An 18,309-nucleotide genomic window follows, 5' to 3' on the forward strand; every position below is an offset into this window, starting at 1 on the left:
GCAAGTAATATATGCAGAATAAATATGTTTATCGAAAGAATGCTTATGCCTGGGAGCAGAATCCACAAATTTGCAGCTTCAATACAATGGATGCCACATCCCCACTTCAATATTTTACCAACTCAGAATTTGCATTAGAATGCAGTCTAACCATTGGCAATCCATGGATATATCAATTCAAAGCGATATCACATGCACCCAGAAGGATAGTACATGGATGCATCACACATTAGTTTATGGACTGAAAACAGATGTCTTGCAGCATTAGGAGACGAACTTTCTGTTCAAGAACTTACCCTAATGAGATAAAGCACTGGGTGCCAATACTACATGAGGTGAATTTCCTGAGCCAATAATCTTTCCAAATGTCCTCTAATTACCAAAACGTATTTGTGCGTCATGAAACATCATCCTTTCATAGTAAATACAAAAATAAAAAATTACATAAAAAATCTTGCAACAGAAAATATGGAATCCATCAAGGCATGGCCAGATCCAACAGAACTGCAAAAGGAGTTTCAAATATTAAAAATTTGGGAACTCGTTTCAAATCTCTGACCTTTTGCTATCTCAGCTCACCTTCAAGGTAAATAACTAAGGGAGACAGACAGGCCCTAATAATATGACCCTGAACCCCTGCCACTCAAATAGCTATCGCTCAAGCCACGCCTAGAGTAAGATGATGAATATGAACCAACGCCCAACTGGAGAGAGAGAGAGAGAGAGAGAGAGAGAGAGAGAGAGAGATAAAGACGACAGAATGGAGAAATTCACAGTGAGATAAATGATATAATCTTATGTTCCAGAATAAATAATGGGAGCCACTACTTACACCCCACTTCATTGATAGATAAACCCACCCTTTCTACTTTTGGTAATACAATATTGCTATTTCTATTACCATATTACCTAAAAGTAGGAAGGAACAGATGCATACTTGTATTAACAAAATACAAAGTGTTGGTGTGTCTATCAATCTGGGAAGGTATAGATAAAACAATATGGAAGAAAAACGGGGAAAAATAAAAACTCACATCTTCTCCACCAGACACATAATCCCTGCCGTAGCTAGCATACATTCCCTCCACATCAGCCCTGCTCGCCTCACCTGCAAGAATTGCATGCAGTGAAGACAAAATGATTGTCCAACAACCTACTCAATCATAACAACTGCATGCTGAGCTTTCATACCTCGGCTGTACCCCATGCTTGATGTGTGGGTGTCGTACATGCCATGAGAATGCCCTGCTGAACTCCGGCTACCTCCATCATGTCCAAGATGAGAACTGCGCCCAAGCCTAATAAATTAACGCAAGTCAGCCTAGTGAAGGGAAAGAACCAGATATTTCAGAATTACAGGGTCTGATGCAACAGGACACGAATTGTTTCCTGATGTGCTGTTGAGCAAGTTGGGAGCCATGGTTCTGCAATTTATACCTTTCGCCTGTTCAGTCTCGCAATGGACATGGGATCAATCCTCCAAGATTGGGAGATAAACCTTTGATTCAGTGGCTAACAAATAGAAAGTTAAGAAAAAATACAGCAACGGTCCCAAAATAGGCCAAGGATCAGATTGATAGGATATTCAAACAATTAAATCTGGAAGACCTTTGGCATCCCCCATCCAATGGGAGGCCCCATAAAATCCAGTATGAATCCACAATCCAAGGTCCCCACTTATTAAAACTATGTGCATCATGACACAATTCATGTCTTGATGCATTAGGAATCTGTAATTAAACTCATCTTCACCATCATGGAAGCCTTATCCCTATTAATTGGGGTCAGCCACATGAATCCTGCTACGCCATGTTCAAATTCATAATGAAAGTTATGGCATAAGTTTGATGCCGGGTGCCAACCTGATGCAACCCCCCTCCTTTATCTGGCATGGGGACCAGCAATGAGAGCACAAAACTCCCACAGGCGCAATGTTATAGACTATTACATAGGTTGATTACAATCAAGCACTATCTAACAGTCCATTATTGGCTTGATAACAATCAACAAGTTGAATTTGTAAATCAACTAAGATAAAATAATGTTGTGAGGTCCAAGCAGCTGATAACCTTGTAGTCTCAACTCCATAATAAGCACTATCACTCTGTAAGGCAGCACTACTCCCTCCATAGTCAAGGCGTGCTCTTGATGATCTACCAGCATATTCAGCATAACGAGGATCAACATCATCCTAATAACATGCATAAGAATAATAGTTATACTGATGAAAACGCTACTGTCAAGTAAACAGAAAGATGCAGGAAATCTCATAAAAATAACTAACCATGAGTGCAGAATGAGTACGCTTTGTGCCCGAAACAGAACTGTAATCATAGATGAGAGTATCCCGATAATTTGAGGGACGTTCAATACGCCGTCCATAGCTTTCCTCTTCAACAACAGGCGGTCTACGACTAGCAGTCCTCGGTGGACTGGTCACGTACTCTGATCCATGAGGATAAGAATCTCTATAGGACAAGCGCCTCCAAGTAGCAGCTCTAGCAGCATAATCAGATGACCTAGGTAAAGGTTCATCATGTTGGATATAACTCCTCGTTGAACTCATCTTTCCATAGGTTGCAGCTGTTGCAAGAACAAGAAAATGATATAATGTGAACAAAAAGAACCTGATAGTTGCTAGCATATGTGAGAAAGTGACAAATCTCATTTTCAGCAATTTCCCAGCATGGTAGCTTCTCAGGATATTTCGAACTTTTGAGGGTTTCTCTGAATATACCCAGACAGAGAAAAATCTCTCAGAAATTTAAAAAACTAATTAAAAATATGATGAATAAATGGTATAAAAAAAAATAAAAAATAAAAACAATAAAAAATAAAATAAAAAATAAAAAAATAAAAAAATAAAAAAATAAAATAAAAAATGGAGGAATGTGACTGAGAGATGGATAGGGAGTCGAAAAAGTTGGGTGTCCAAGAAAAATCTAAGTGTTAATGAAAGTGGAAACGCATGTTGGAAGTAGCAATTTTTTCACAATACATCAAGATTTCTGGCTAAATTTTGAAAACATCGGGAATTTCCCAGATTTTAACATTTTCCAAAGATAACCTAAAAATATATTTTCAAAACATCAGTGATTGTCACTATAGTGCAGATATGGGTTGGTTATATGATCAATATATACCAGGTGACCTCCGATCCAAGGATCTCTCCAAAGGAGGCAAGCGGCGTCTACTCCCAACCCTCTCAGGGGCGATGTTCTCAACTGCATGTCCATCTCTAGTGCCACGTGGCCGCTTAAAACCATCACTGTATGTAGAACGACCATGGATGGCACGTCCACCAAGTCCTGCCAATCTCCTGGAATCCATGCGAAGCATACTAGGGCCCCAAGAAGCCCTACCACCTCGACTGCTACTATCCCCAATTAAGTAACCTCCTCGGGCATTTTTGACTGACCTGCCTCTGTGGCGCGGTCTTGATAGTCTAGCCCTAACCTTTACCTGCGGTAATGTGCATATATAAAATTTATCTGCATCTAGTGAAGGTCTGAAAAATCAATGTCATATGATCAAAATAACCAAGAGTTGGAAGAGCAACCAACCTTCTTCTCTCCATCATCAAGTTCAGCATTGTTAATGTCTTTGGCGCAAGCCAATGCAGCATCGTGCGTGTCAAAGGTTATAAAACCAAAATCCATCCTCTTAGCAGCTGGCATATTTCGCGCAAGTTCAACCTTTTCAATCTTCCCAAACTTTTTAAGATTTTCTTTGACACGGTCCACATCCCAAGTAGCAGGCAAACCATCTATGAATATTGTCTTGACCTGAGATAACAAAGTTAGAGCATCCTCATCACTCTTAGGAAATCATGGTCGTCGTCATCGTCATCACAATCATCATCATCATCTTAACCTTCTCCCAAAAATTAAAGGTCAGCTTTTAAAAAGTAGATTAGAAAATGTTTGACGATCAGCATCTTACCAGATATCAACTGTCTTTTACCTGGGCTCTTGAAAACCAGCAATCGCAGAGGCTCACTTTGACTCTTAGAATTCTTAATGCCAACAAAATTACATTCCCTCCCCAGTTTAAAGCACAAGCATGCTATTTGCAGATGAAGAAACATCACAAAACACAAGACATGCAGCATGGATACGCTTTGAAAGCTATAAGCATGCTGTAACCAAATTGCAGAGGTGGTTTCTGCACAGGGAAAGAATTAACCTTAAGTGCACAAAGTTCCCACTTAAGAGGGCTTTTATTGAAAAGTGAGAACGTCACCTTCCCAGCTGTGCATACAACAAGTGATTAATTACATCTCATGGAGCAGACCATTAAGAGGGACACCAAAGATGTCCTGTCTAGAGAGGTGTGCAGTATGCATACCATTGTAGGTGATCATGTGGGATTGGATTGATCATGGTAGATAATATCTTCAAGGACTCTGGGCGCTGAAGATGATTTGTGATTGTATGGACACCTAGGGGGGACGTGTGCATGTTGATGCACTCCTGTGAATTAGCACAGATCGAGACGTTTATGTACATGTCGATGCACTCCAATGGATTACTGCGGGTTGTGAGTGTCATGTCAACACTCTGTCAAAGAGTTATAGAACTCAAAAAGAACACAATCGCATTCAAGCAAAGGATCAACCAGGTGAACATATACCATGAAAGATGTAGGCTGTCCAGAGCCATCTTCAGACAAGTGGGAATTTGGCACAATGGTGCTAGGGTTCGAGGGTATCCTGGTTGACATCTGTGAGAACCTACAAGTGTGTAGGATTAGAATAGGAACACAGAGTTGGAAGCATGGAGCCTCTGGACAGTACTTAATGCATATGTTGATGCAGGGTTGCATGTTTAGATACAGTTCAGTGTGCAAGTGTCACAGCTAACACATTCCTAAAGTCCACACATCATGTAAGTCTCAAAGAAGAGCACAAGGACCCCACAGGTGGGATGCCATGTGAGCAAAGCACCATTGTTCTGTTAATCAGACCCTCTGAAGGGTGTTAAGGTGTATGGGCCGCTAAAGGTTGCAATTTTAACTGCATACTACTTGGGATCAATCCCAAGGCAGGTGATTATAACGCTACCATTCATAGATACTGAAGTTCAGTCCAAAGAATGGTATGGTAGGTAACAACGGTACCTAAAAAGGGTTTGCATACTGTTGTATGCATTGGATAGAACTTATGTGACCATGTTACCATTTTGGGATGGATGAAGTGCAACAGATGTCATTCTGTTAGGTTAACCGTGAAAAGCGAGGGTGATTCTAACAAAGAGTTGCAATTTGCACCCTCATGGATGGTGGATACAATAGGGTTTGCACCCTTATGAATGGCAAATTGTGGGACAATAACAACCCTACATAGGGGCAAAGGGGAACCTTCTCAAGTTCAGAGAGGCTAGTGGACCTCTCCTTGGCATTGACTTCAGCATATCCTTGGTGTGCCAACATGAGATATCCCTTCTCATTAAGACAGGAAATCCACTTCTTGGCCAGACACCACCTGTCTGTTATTTGTCACAATGACAGAGAACTCTCCTCAAGGAAGTAGGCATGGCTTGATTCCCCTTTTACTCCATAAAAGAGTGTTGCAAGGGAGGGTGTTTCCCTTTGGACAGGAAAAAGAAGAGAAAGGGAGGTAAGATGCCTATGTACCTGTTTGCCTGCATAAGGTACTCCGTAAAGAGTTTTTTATTTTATTTTTATTTATTTCGTGTGTGAGGAAGAAAGCCACATCATAGAGGAAGAATGGCGATTCCAATATGTACCATTTATCTTGAAGATCAAACCACGGAAATTATTCACAAATGCAACAGAAATAAAATAAAGGACTACGGATTGATATGCAACAGCTTACTAGCTGCTATGATAGTAATCGCAATATTCCCCCACTCTTCTTCTACAGTTCGCAACATATGCCAACAGACCACCTTGTATCTTACAGAATAACCAACATAGGGAGGGGGTAAAACCTTGGAAAACTCTCCTTTAGGGGCTGCTTAGCCGAAAGCAAAGTTGTATAGGCACAGGCTTTCAGGATTGGTTGTGTCTGCAGTCTGCACAGGCTACCCAAGTCATGCTGTTGGGACTAGTTGTCCTATTCCTTTTTTATCAAACACCCTGGAATTTGGGGTAATGATGGCTTTTGGCACATGTGGGGCACTTGAACTTGGACGATAGCACATGTGGAACATGTACCAAATGTGCCACATGTTCACGGAATTTTGTGTTCCTCAACAACCGGCCGGTGAAGGACATAGGCATGGAGTGGCATCTCCTCATGCAAGAGACTATCAAAGTCCCCCAATCCCTCCCCATCAAGGGGTGTTCAAGTTCAAAATCAGTGGATTTTCAGAGTCTATGTGGGCTGGCAGGAGTGTGGGCATCCGAAGGAACGCATCCGAAGTCGTTTGCCTCAATCTAAGCCCACCAGACTGTGCCTCCCTCACAGCCAGATGCAATCAAGGGCTTGAGCATTCTTGTTTCGACATCTTCTAAGTCAACAATCATTGAAGGATGCACGGCAAACATCTTTTATTAGGCAGTTCAACGTGCTGAACCATGGCTATTGTGCTACGTTCTCAACGACATAGCAACCTTTGTATCTTGATTAAATATTTCGTTTAATTTGATTTATGCAATAACATGCAGAAAAGGTAATATCATGCATTCAGGATCTATAATAATTTCACATGATGAAATTCATATATATATATATATATATATATATATATATATATGGGAAATGGTACTATACGCTCGACCTTATTATACCTTCCATAAGGTCGAGTGTTGGCGGCACGTTATTGGTTCGGATGGTGAAAATTTTAAACAAATGAGGAGATTTTATAGGGAAACTGGAGAAACAAAACCGGTGAAACAGGTTATTAAAATATCCATCCACCTCTCTCACGTGTATTTTCTGCGAAAGCCTTGCACCCGCCGTTGAAACTTTCCCAAGGCCCACTATGATGTTTATCCGAGATCCAGCTTATTCATAAGTTAAGACATGCATGAAAGAATGGAAAACACAAATTTCAGCTTGATTGAAAACTTTTGTGCCCCTTAGAAAATTTTAATGGTGGGCATCACTTTATCCACTGTTTTCTGTGGTGGGTACATTCCAGCTTTGGATACGACTCATTCTTTGTATCATGCCTTAAATTGATATCTCCGAGTGAATGGACACTATGGATATAACACATACATCATGGTGGGTCTGGTGATGTAACCTGTCGTAGCTAATTTGCGTCTAGCTAGCGTTGGAGTCCATTGCAACTTTTAATAGGACGCCGATTGCGTCGTCCAAACGGGCAAGGCTCTGTGGGGCCCACCGTGATGCAAGTGTTTTATCTACGCCATTAAAAGATTTTCTCATATCGTTTTAAGTTATTATCCTAAAAATGAGGCAGGTCCATAGCTCCATTGGACTATAATAAAGGAGGTTGTACTGATAATGACACTCACCGTTGAAACCTTTCTAAGTGTCAGCATTATGTTGTTTTACCATCCAACCTATTCATAAGGTCATGTAGACGTGGATGAATTGAAAACACAAATATCAACTTGATCCGAAACTTCTCCAACTCACAAGAAGTTTTTAATGGTGGACGTTCAATCCCCACCTTGTAGTCCACTTAAGCCTTGGACCTACTTCATTTTTTGGTTCATATACTAAAATGATCTGAGAAAATCTTTGAACGGAGTAGATAAAACACTTACATCACGTTGGGCCCCACAGAGCCATGCCCGGATGGAGTAGGACGCGCATTCCTAAAGGAAGTGGATGTAGGCGGATTAGATACTGAGAGGTGGATGCAGATTGCGTCCTACCCCAGCCCCTCTCTAGCCCCTAACAGGCAGTTCTGTATGCGGGCCCACCGTGATGTATCCGTTTATCCAAGCCGTTCATCCCTTTTCTAAAATCATATTAACGCATTAACACAAAAATGAGGCAGATCCAACGCTCAAGTGGACCACACCAAATAATAAGCTTGGTTGCATTAAATGCACAAAACATTAAAGGCTAATTGCATTAAATGCAAGAGTCTTATGTGGTGTAATCCATTTGAGTGTTGGATCTGCCTCATTTTTGTGTTAATGTGTTAGAATGATCTTAGAAAAGGGTTGAACGGCTTGGATAAACGGATACATCACGGTGAGCCCACTTATAGAACTGCCCGTTCGGGGCTAGAGACAGGCGGGGGTAGGACACAATCCGCGTCCCTAACAGGTTGAGTAGCAAGTCAGCTACTGAAGTTACGTCACCAAGTTTTGTGGGCCCCACTATGATGTATGTGTTGTATCCACACCGTCCATCCATTTTAAGATATAATTTGAGGGCATGAGACAAAGAATGAGGAAGATAAAAATCTGTAGTGGACATCACTATAGAAAATAGTGGGGAGAGTGATTCCCACCGTTGAAACTATCCCAAGGCCACCATAATGTTTATTTGAAATCCAACCTATTCAAAAGTTAAAAGAAGACATGAAATAAGAGAAAACACAAATATCAGCTTGATCTAAAACTTTCGTGGCCTTTAGAAGTTTTTAATGGTGGGCATCATAGTCCCCACTCTTTTCTGTGATGGGGTCCACTAGAGCTTTGGATTCAACTCATTCTTTGGATATTGCCCTAAAATGATCTCTCCAAATGGATGGAAGGTGTGGATACAAAATATACACCATGGTGGGGCCTACAGTAACATCACTTCAGCAGCGTGTCTCGCTACTCAACCTGTCATAGCTAATCCGCAGAAATCGAATTGCGTACTGAGTTACTCAGGTACGTTTTATCGTACTGAGTAAACTCGGTTGGGCCCACTGTGAATGTATGTGGTTTATCCACACCGTCCATCCATTTTTCCTGCTAATTTTAGGGGTTGATCCCAAAATTACTATAAATCCAAAGCTCAAGTGGACCATGCCACAGGAAACAGTGTGGAATAATGATTTCCACTGTTGAAACCTTCATAGGGCCCACATTAATGTTTATTTGCCATCCAACCTGTTAATAATATAAAAAAGACACGGATGAAGATAAAACACAAACATCAGCTTGATCCAAAACTTCTATGGCCTCCAAGATTTTTTCAATGGTAGAGGTTTAATCACACTATTTATTGTGGTGTGGTCCACTTGAGCTTTGTATATGCTTTCTTTTTGTTCTCAAGACCTAAACTTATCTGTTAACACAGATGAACGGAGTGGATAAACTAAATAAATAACGGTGGACCCACAGAGTTTATTCAGTACGCTAATGGTACTGAGTTATTCAGTACGCAATCCGCTTCGAATCCGCGATTGCACTTGAAGTGGATAGAATCAGTGGGAACTGAACTTCTATCATTGAGAAATTCTCTGGCATGTCAGGGTTGCACTGTTTTCCGTCGCGGACAACCCTGCACTGTTTTCAGTCACAGACAACCATAGTGTTTGTGAGAAATCCATCCCATCCATCAATTTTTGGAGATCATTTTAGGACACGGGGACAAAAATGAGCCGGATCCAATACTCAAGAGGGCCACACTAAAGGAAAAGGTGGGTAGGGAAATTTCTACCGTTGAAACCTCTCTAGGTCAAAAGTGATGTTTCAATTGCATCCATAACGTTCATAACAATATTCCTACTGAGATGAATTGAAAACAAAAATATTATCTTGATTTAAAACTTCTGTGGCCCCACGAATATTTCAACTATGGACGTTCAATCCTCACATTTTTGGCCCACTTGAGTCTTGGGTTCAGCTCATTTTTGGCCTCTTGTCCTAAAATGATATGGAAAAATGGATGGACGGGGTGGATTTCTCAAAAAGAAAAAACAAAAAAAGAGAGACCACGGTAAGCTCCACGTAAGTTTCTAACGCAACGTTTTCAGCATAAAATAAGCGTGAGAGAGATAGAGGTGGAGGGATATTTTAATAACCGGTTACACCGGTTCTGTTTATCCAATTTTCCTATAAAATTTCTTGATTTGTTTAAAATTTTCACTATCCAATGAATAACGTGCTGCCAGCACTCGACCTTATAGAAGGTATAATATAGTCGAGCGTATAAAACCTTTTCCTTATATATATATATATATATATATTCCAATATTGATTTGTATATAATATACAACTATTTTGTAGATACTTCGTAGCATGTACCAAACCTGAACAACCCATGCCACCTCTGGTGTACTGCATATTGGAGGAACTAGCATACAGCATACCCATTTCCATATCATGTATGGTGCAACTGATTTATCGAGTCAATGGGATCTCGATACCCAAATTGCATAAAATAAAAAATAATAATAATAAATAAGTATACCCACAAGAACAATGGAGTAGGTAGGGAAACAACTTTATTGATATCATCAACCTTCTTCTCTTACAGAAACTTTAAGAAAACTCATACTAATTAAAATATTCGAATACCTAACTCCTACACCACCACCCTCTTTGATAGATCATAAATGAATCTTTAATTGAAATGCCCCCAACCATTAAAGATTTTAATTGAAATGCCCCCAACCATGAGATTGATTTCAAACAAATCTAATCTTTCTTAATATGGTAAAAGCCTAATTTTTTTTATTAAAAAAAAAAATGCGCAAACATGGAAAGTAATTATATATCTAAAACTAGCCAAAATCTTTAATCATATTAATCACATCTTCAAATCAGTCCCCCATATCTCCCAAAAATAGTAAATTCCAATCCTTAATTTAGGCCGCCAAATATGTAAATAATGAACCCAAAAAATCAACACATGTTGGGCTCTATAGTGGGTTGTGGGCTTTTGTCTTGCCAGGCCCTACAATGGGCCTAGATGGACCATGGGCATATATGGGCTGCAGGCCTGCATCAATTCTCTTTGGCTTCGAAAGAACTCATCTTCAAGTTGGAAACCAATCTCAACCTTTAGACTTGTAATACCTCTACGATGAATCGTGTTCTTTCTTGTGAAAGTTGATGGTGTAACCCTAAAAAGGCATTCTGTAACGGTAACGGTGGCCATAACGGCCACCACCGTTACCTTTACGATTCAGGTCGTAACAGCTATTACGGACCCCATAACAGCCATTACGGTATCTTTTTTATTGAAAGAAAGAAATCAGAAAAAGCGGTATCTGCACCATAACATTTAAAAATAATAATAATAATAATACAAAAAACCTTTATTTGCTTTGTAACAGACCATTACAAGGCTTTATGGCCTTTACAAGGGGTCTAACGGACCGTTAATGACAATTATAGGTCTTTTTTCATACTGTTACAGCCGTTACGACCCTGTAACGTGTAATGGTTGACATTGTTACATTCACGTAACAGCCTTTGCGGCATACCGTGAACCCTGCATTGACTCAGCACAACCTTTGTTGGAGTCAACTGTAAATGATGTCTTTTTCACCCACGCTTTTGTGGGTGCCAACTTGTTTGTTATAACTTTAAATTTCTTCATTAATCCTAAAACATTTGCCGCATTTATCCTGCCACAGTTATCTTTTACAAAGGTGTTTCAATTTGAGTATTGAGACCCACTTGGATGTCTATAAATGTGGTTGTCACTATCATTAGATCCATCAATTGATCCATTAGCGAATTTAAGTGCAGGTCTAATATTAATGCATCGATCACCTTAGATGTCAACTTTTCCTTTTGACTCCATAGATCTCTTCGTGGTTTCTGAAATTTCTACTTCAACTCCAGGCTCTCTGTCACGTTCCAACATACGAAGGATTCGATCATTGGTGTTTTCATAAGCCGGGGTCACCTGTTATTGGTTAGGACTTGGTTGGGGACCTTCCTTCCCCTACGTATCTGTATGATCCAACTTCGAACTCTGGATTCTCTCCCCATCGAAGCTCCCCTACTTCATTAGTGAGACTGCTTACTGCATACATGAATTGATCTACTTGCTCTGTGAGTATGTGGATCAATTGGATTAATTGCACATATTCTTCTTGTGTCACCTCCTTTGAAGCCATTAGGAGATGATGTAGAGTTGACAGTTCCCTAATGATCATCCGCTTTGATACCAAAATGGTGTATATCTTCCCACCCAAAGTACAAATGGTGCTAAAGATACTGTGTCACAACCATCTCCCCTCATCAACAACTTGAGGCATCAATAGTATAGTTCATTGGATAACCAACAACTCTCCCCTATCACCATACGCATTTGTTGCATCTTCCCCTAACACACCATGGTCTTCATATTTTTTCCACTTCAATTTTGTTTTGCATATGCTCGGGAGTATCTTCAACATATTCTCCTTCCTTGGTCAAATTTATTTTAATTATAGACTGATTCTCAGGACAATGAAAAAAAAAAATGATGTCCCAATTGCCCACACTTAAAGCATGTGAAAGGAATGTTGCTTTGTCCCATCTTAAGTGCATTAGCCCCTCGTCCATGACCACCTCCCTCTAGGTTGGGGCTTCATTATTAGACGTTGGTCCATTGTCCCTTGGCCTATGGGAAGCCCTATGGTTGCCTTACGAGGAAAGTTAGTATGTTGCATGTCATCGATGACGATCCTCGGGGGGCATCAAATCATCCCCCGAGTCCTCAATTAATTATCTCTTCAACTTTCAATGCGAGTGTATATGCATCAAACATTTTAAAAACATCTTTGGAAAAAAATTCATTTCTAATATCTGAGTTAAGACCATTAAGATATCTTGAAATCTTTTTGTCTTCATACTCACGAAACCCTACCCGTGATGTAAAGTTATGGAACTCCACAATGTATTCATTTACAGACTAGCTCCCTTAACAACATCTTTGATAGAGGTCAAGGGCAAAAGTCGCAGGTATGAACTTCCCTTTTAACTTCTTTTTCATCTTTTCCCAAGAATATATTTTCTCCTTACCTTGACGGATTCGTTCGTCTTGGAGATCATCCCACCATGCTACGCATGACCAAAAAAGTTCACAACTAACTTCACCTTCCGTTTATTCGCGATTTCCTTGTACTTGAACATCTTTCTACCTTGCTTAGCCAATCGATTAAGTTATCAACAGACAACCAGCCATGGAATTCTGAAATTTCTACCTTAAGTCTGGGCTCTCTGTCACATTCCAACAATCGAAGGATTCAATGATTGGTGTCTTCATAAGTTGGGGCTGCCCATTGTTGGTTAGGACTTTGGTGGGTACATTTCCCTACCTGTCCACATGCTCCAATTTCGGTCTCCGGATTCCCTCCAAGTCGAACCTCCCCCACTTCATTAGTGAGATTGCTTACCGCATACGTGAGTTGATCTACCTGCTTTGTGAGTATGTGGATCAAATGGATTAATTACACACACTCTTCTTGTGTCTTCTCCTTCGAAGCCATTAAGAGATGGTGTAGAGTCGGCAATTCCCCAACAATCACTCGCCCTGATACCAAAATGGTGCGAGCCGGTTATCGAGTTAATGGGATCTCGATACCAAAATTGCACACACACACACACACACACCCCTGCAAGAATAATGGAGTAGAGAGGGAAACAACTTTATTGACATCAACCTTCTCTTACAAAAACTTTAAGAAAACTTACACTTCGAAAAATATCTGAATACCTAACTCCTACACCACCACCCTCTTTTATAGATCCTAAATGAATCCTTAAATAAAATCCCCCCAATTATGAGAATGATTTCAAATCAATCACAATTTATTTCAAACCAATCTAATCTTCCTTAATATGGTACAAGCCTAATAATAAAACGCAAACATGAAAAGTAATTATTTCTCTAAAACAACCCATCTCTTTAATCGTATCAATCACATCTTCGAATTAGCCCCCTATATCTCTCAAAAATATTAAATTTCAATCTTTGATTTAGGCCCCCAAATCTATAAATAATCAGCCTAGAAATCAGCACATGTTGGGCTCTACAATGGGCTATGGGCCTACGTCTTGTCAGGCTCTACGGTGGGCCATGTATGTATGTGGGTCGCAAGCCTGCATCAATGTAGTGGATCAAGATGTGGTCTAGGTAACCTTTTGTAAGCCTTAAGTGAATTGATGGCCCAAAGGCGGGCCACTGAATGCCCCCCAATCATCTCACAAATACAATGAACTCCAAATCATGCTTATTTCACCATCCGACTATCAAATCGATGGACATTTATCAGATGGTGAAGAATTAAAAATATCCTTTGTCCTATTTCAATAAACAAGCGTCCATAAATCAACGGTTAGAGGATCATTCAAACAATCTAATTTTGGGATTGTGACCGACTAAGCAACAATGGGCCTTACATTTTAATACATGCCACGTACAAATTTCTGAGTGCAAGTGTATCAAGCTTCATACACCACTAGAGCATCATATAAGGAAAACGGAGAAAAATCTCAAGTCAAATCAGTCGGACCAAAAGCTACGGTCCACCTAGAAAATAACTTCCAATTGGTTAAGTTCATGTGAAATCCAACCTTTCCAATAGATTGGCCCCAACACCTAGTGCAAAAATCATCAATATCTACTCATTAGGTGACCCACAACATAGACAAAAGCTTCTAGACATTGATAAATAGTTTTTTTTTAAAAAAATTACAAGTGTCGACCACTCAATGCCTGAGTAATGCAAAACATGATCCTCATGGTGGGCCCAACTTATTGGATGGATTGAATTTCTCACGCATGAAAGATTGGAAGTCATCCGCTGCTGGACCATAACTTCTAGTCCAACCAGTTGGACCATCTCTGTTAAAAAACTTGGAGATAACGAAGCCACGTTGAGGCAATCTTTTGAAAAGACAAAAGAGGAGAGGGGGACGCACTTGCTCTCTCCCTTGGAAACCTTGAGAGAGAACAAGAAGCACTTACTCTCTCCCTTCAAAGCCCAGGGAGAGAGAGAGAGAGAGAGAGAGAGAGAGAGAGATGTTGTTGGCAGAGGAGGATGAGAAGAGAAAGAAAAAGAAAGAAGAAGAAAAGATTCCATCCTAGCCCTAGGTACATTTTTTTCTTGAAGAAGATAGGGGGGGAGGGGGGGTAATGTCCATTATGGTGCTATTTTTCCGGGGGTGCCCAATCTCGCCCCAAATCGTGTAATGGGGTGTGCCGATACCATTACATAACAGCCGTTACATAACCGTTTCAACACACCTTAGGGCAACGTGTGGGGTCATGGAGTCCCACCTACAGTGGAAGTTTCTACTTTGGACGATCACAGCAAACAAAATGCCAATGGCAGATAATACAGAAAAAAGGTCACTTGCCCTCCCAAACACCTGCTTCATGTGCTGGGGGAACAAGGAACCGTTGATCACCTATCCCTACATAGCTCCCTGGTGAAGAAGGTAAGGTGTTATTTCTTCAATTGTTCGTGTTGAGTGCTATGGGGGGAATGGTAAGGGAGAATATTCGAAAGAAAAATAGAATCAGCCTGTTCCATGAAAAGAAGAATACTCTTGATAATTGTCTAATGGGCTATGGTGTTTCTAGAATTCCATGCTATATAGAGAGAGGAGCTTCTCAAGCATTAGCAAAGAGTGGAGGTCAATGCAAGAAGGCGATCCATTATTTGGTGCGTTGTTTTTGCTAATAAAATGTTGCTTATTTTCTCAGGGGAACCATAAAGGGTCCATGCTTTTCATATGTTTCACTAAAAAACAAAATGCAATAGAGCATTCATCAACATCAACCACATGAGAGATAAGTGAAGATTGATCCAAAAAATAAAAAATACAGGTCAGTATGAAATACCTGTGCCATGATTTCATCGTCAGGTTCAATGAAAGTGTCTGCAAAAGCAACCTTCGCAGTCCTATCAGTACCAAACACAACGCCCCTCTTCTGCAAGCGCTTGCACGCCTCCACAGCATCTGAACGGGATTCGAAATCTAGAAATGCAAATCCACGATTCATCCCCTCATTTTTAGTATCCTCAACCAATGTCAACTCTTCAAATTTAACCACACCATAATTTGCAAGCTTTTCCTTAAGCTGTATAAGAAATTAAGAACGCCCAGTAAAAAAGAAAGATCTTCACAATGAAATCACTTCATAAATAGAATTCCGCTTCACTTACATTTTCCTTTGTCCATGTCTTGCATATGTTACCAACAAAGAGCGTGTCATTATCCTGGCTCGGAGCTACTCCGCATTGCTTGCCATTAATCTATGGGATAAAAACAGTTGGTTAGAACTGAACGCAAAGAGACATTCTTCAATGCTTAGCCAAAACTAACTGGATTTTCGTTTGGAGCAGCATTCTATATGTGCGGGACCTTATTATGACTGCTGTGTTCATCAGGTGGTCCCCATCATGAATGGGCAATGAATAAAAGATCGCTCTATCGAACAATCTCAGCCATATGATTCATTTACCTTTTTGCAATAACAGTGGCCATTCATTCTAGGCCAGAAGTCAAATGGCCAGGATTGTCCAATAAGCCCTTCCCAGCATTGCCCATCCATGGTAGACCCCACCAGATGAGAAAATTGAAATTGCTATGCTGCAGGCCCTGCGTTATGCATCTCTCCGAACGCAAATCCGATGCACAGTACCGTTGGATGCTTGAGCTCCTCCAGAGCGCGATGTGCTTGCTCAATGGTTGCAAACCGTATAAACGCGAAGCCCTTGTTCTTCCCGGTCGAATAATTCTTCAGCAGTCTCACTTCGGAAATCTCACCAACCTCTCTAAACACCTTCTTCAAGTCTTCCTCCGTAGCATCCCTATCCAATCCCCCAACAAATATCTCAAACTCCTTCCGCTTCCGGCGCTCCTGCACGATGTCACGGTGCTCCTCCCCGTCCCCATCGACCGCATCCTCTTCCTCTACACCGTCTTCTTCTTCTTCTTCACCTTCAATTTCCGCATCCCCGCCCTCCTCTCCTTCTTCTTCTTCTACTTCCTCTTCTACTTCTTCTTCTTCTTCGACTTCCTCGAATTCCATGTCCTCGTTCGGCCCGCTGTTGTCATCGGCATTTCCGGAAGTGTCTTCTTCTGGATCCTTCTCGTTAAGATCCAACCGTCGAGATCCACCGATCTCGTGATCGGCCACAGCAGCGGTATCCTTTGCCGCTGATACGAATGGCACAAAACCGTAATTTAGGGAGACTGTAGGTTTTGTTTTTAATTTGTGCGTGTGAGAAGCTAGAGAGTAGCATTTGCAGAGATATAGCAGTAATCGAGAGAAAGGGAGTGAGGAGTACCTTTTGGGGAAGTATCGCGGGGTAATTCGTTGAGAGAAGGAAGAGGCGACGATCCGGTATTCTTTTCAGTGGTCACGACTTCTTTGGCTTCAGCTTCTTCCTTGATTTCGACGGAGGTTGCTTTGGGAGGCGGCTTTTTCTTTAGGGCAGGAGCAGTCGAAGGTCGCCTTACTGCTCGAGGCGGCATCTTCGAGGAGAAAGAGAGAGAGAGATAGAGAGAAACGCCACAATATTCTCTATCTGGAAATCGCAAACCCTAAACAGGACCCGCTCATCTTCGCAGGAGAGGATTCGGTCAGGTCGGGCAGACACCGACTTCGATTAAGCCGTGACCGTGGGGCCTACCTTGATGTATCTTCTCTATATCCACGCCGTCCATACGTTTTTTTCATCTCATTTAAGTGCATCGTTCCTGAAATAAAGCATATGGAAATCTCAAGTTGACGACACCATGGGAAACAGTCGTGATTAACGATTAAAAACTTCTTTTGGGCCATAAAAGTTTTGGATCCAGCTGATGTTAGTGTTTCCCTTCATCTGGGTGTGTGTTACCTTATCAACGGGTTGGATGGAAATAAACATTACGGTGGGCATAAGGAAGTTTTTGACGGTCAATCACCATTGTTTCATATGGTGTGGTCCACTTAAGATTTATATTTGCTTCATTTTGGAGCCGTGATCTGTAAAAACGAATGAATATAATGGATATACATAACAATCATCGAGATGGGCTCGGGACGCAGCCTAACCAAAGTCGTTGTTACCCAACCTGTGCTACCTGACCTGACCGAGTCGGCTGTCCCATCTGGGCCTCAGCGAACACGGTAAAACCCTCACACATGATGGGGCGAGGCAAGGCATGTATGAAGGTGGTGGGGCGCGGAATCCAGGCAGAGCTGGGCATCGGACCGAGTCGGACCGGTTTGGGTCCAGCCTGATTCCGATCGAAATCTGCAGAGCCTGACCAAAACTCAAGCCGATCCGGTACCGGATTCGAGTCATCTAACTCGAACATATCTGAATCCCTATTAGTATGAACCGATCCGAGTCTGACTCGGTCAGGAAAATTGAGTCGGATCGAATTGGGAAAGGTTCGGATCATCCATTTTTTCAACGGTGTGGAAATCCTTATTCTCACTGTTTCTTATGGTGTGATCTACTTGATTATTAGATATACTTAAAATTT

At 41.1% G+C, this 18,309-nt stretch overlaps 1 protein-coding gene across 1 annotated transcript; it reads right to left on the bottom strand.

Moving 5' to 3' along the window:
* Nucleotides 1–340: 340 nt before the first annotated feature.
* On the bottom strand, nucleotides 341–17,402 carry LOC131242332 (uncharacterized). The gene is made up of 11 exons (XM_058240915.1): nucleotides 17,124–17,402; nucleotides 16,475–16,992; nucleotides 15,996–16,085; nucleotides 15,671–15,910; nucleotides 3,564–3,785; nucleotides 3,144–3,462; nucleotides 2,285–2,583; nucleotides 2,070–2,191; nucleotides 1,192–1,298; nucleotides 1,035–1,108; nucleotides 341–704 (listed from the first exon to the last, which is right to left on the bottom strand). Exons 1-11 carry the CDS (start codon nucleotides 17,308–17,310, stop codon nucleotides 615–617), a joined length of 2,268 nt encoding a protein of 755 aa, XP_058096898.1. The 5' UTR covers nucleotides 17,311–17,402; the 3' UTR covers nucleotides 341–614.
* Nucleotides 17,403–18,309: the final 907 nt, after the last annotated feature.

This window comes from Magnolia sinica, chromosome 4 (assembly GCF_029962835.1).
Source record: "Magnolia sinica isolate HGM2019 chromosome 4, MsV1, whole genome shotgun sequence".
Lineage (NCBI taxonomy): Eukaryota > Viridiplantae > Streptophyta > Magnoliopsida > Magnoliales > Magnoliaceae > Magnolia > Magnolia sinica.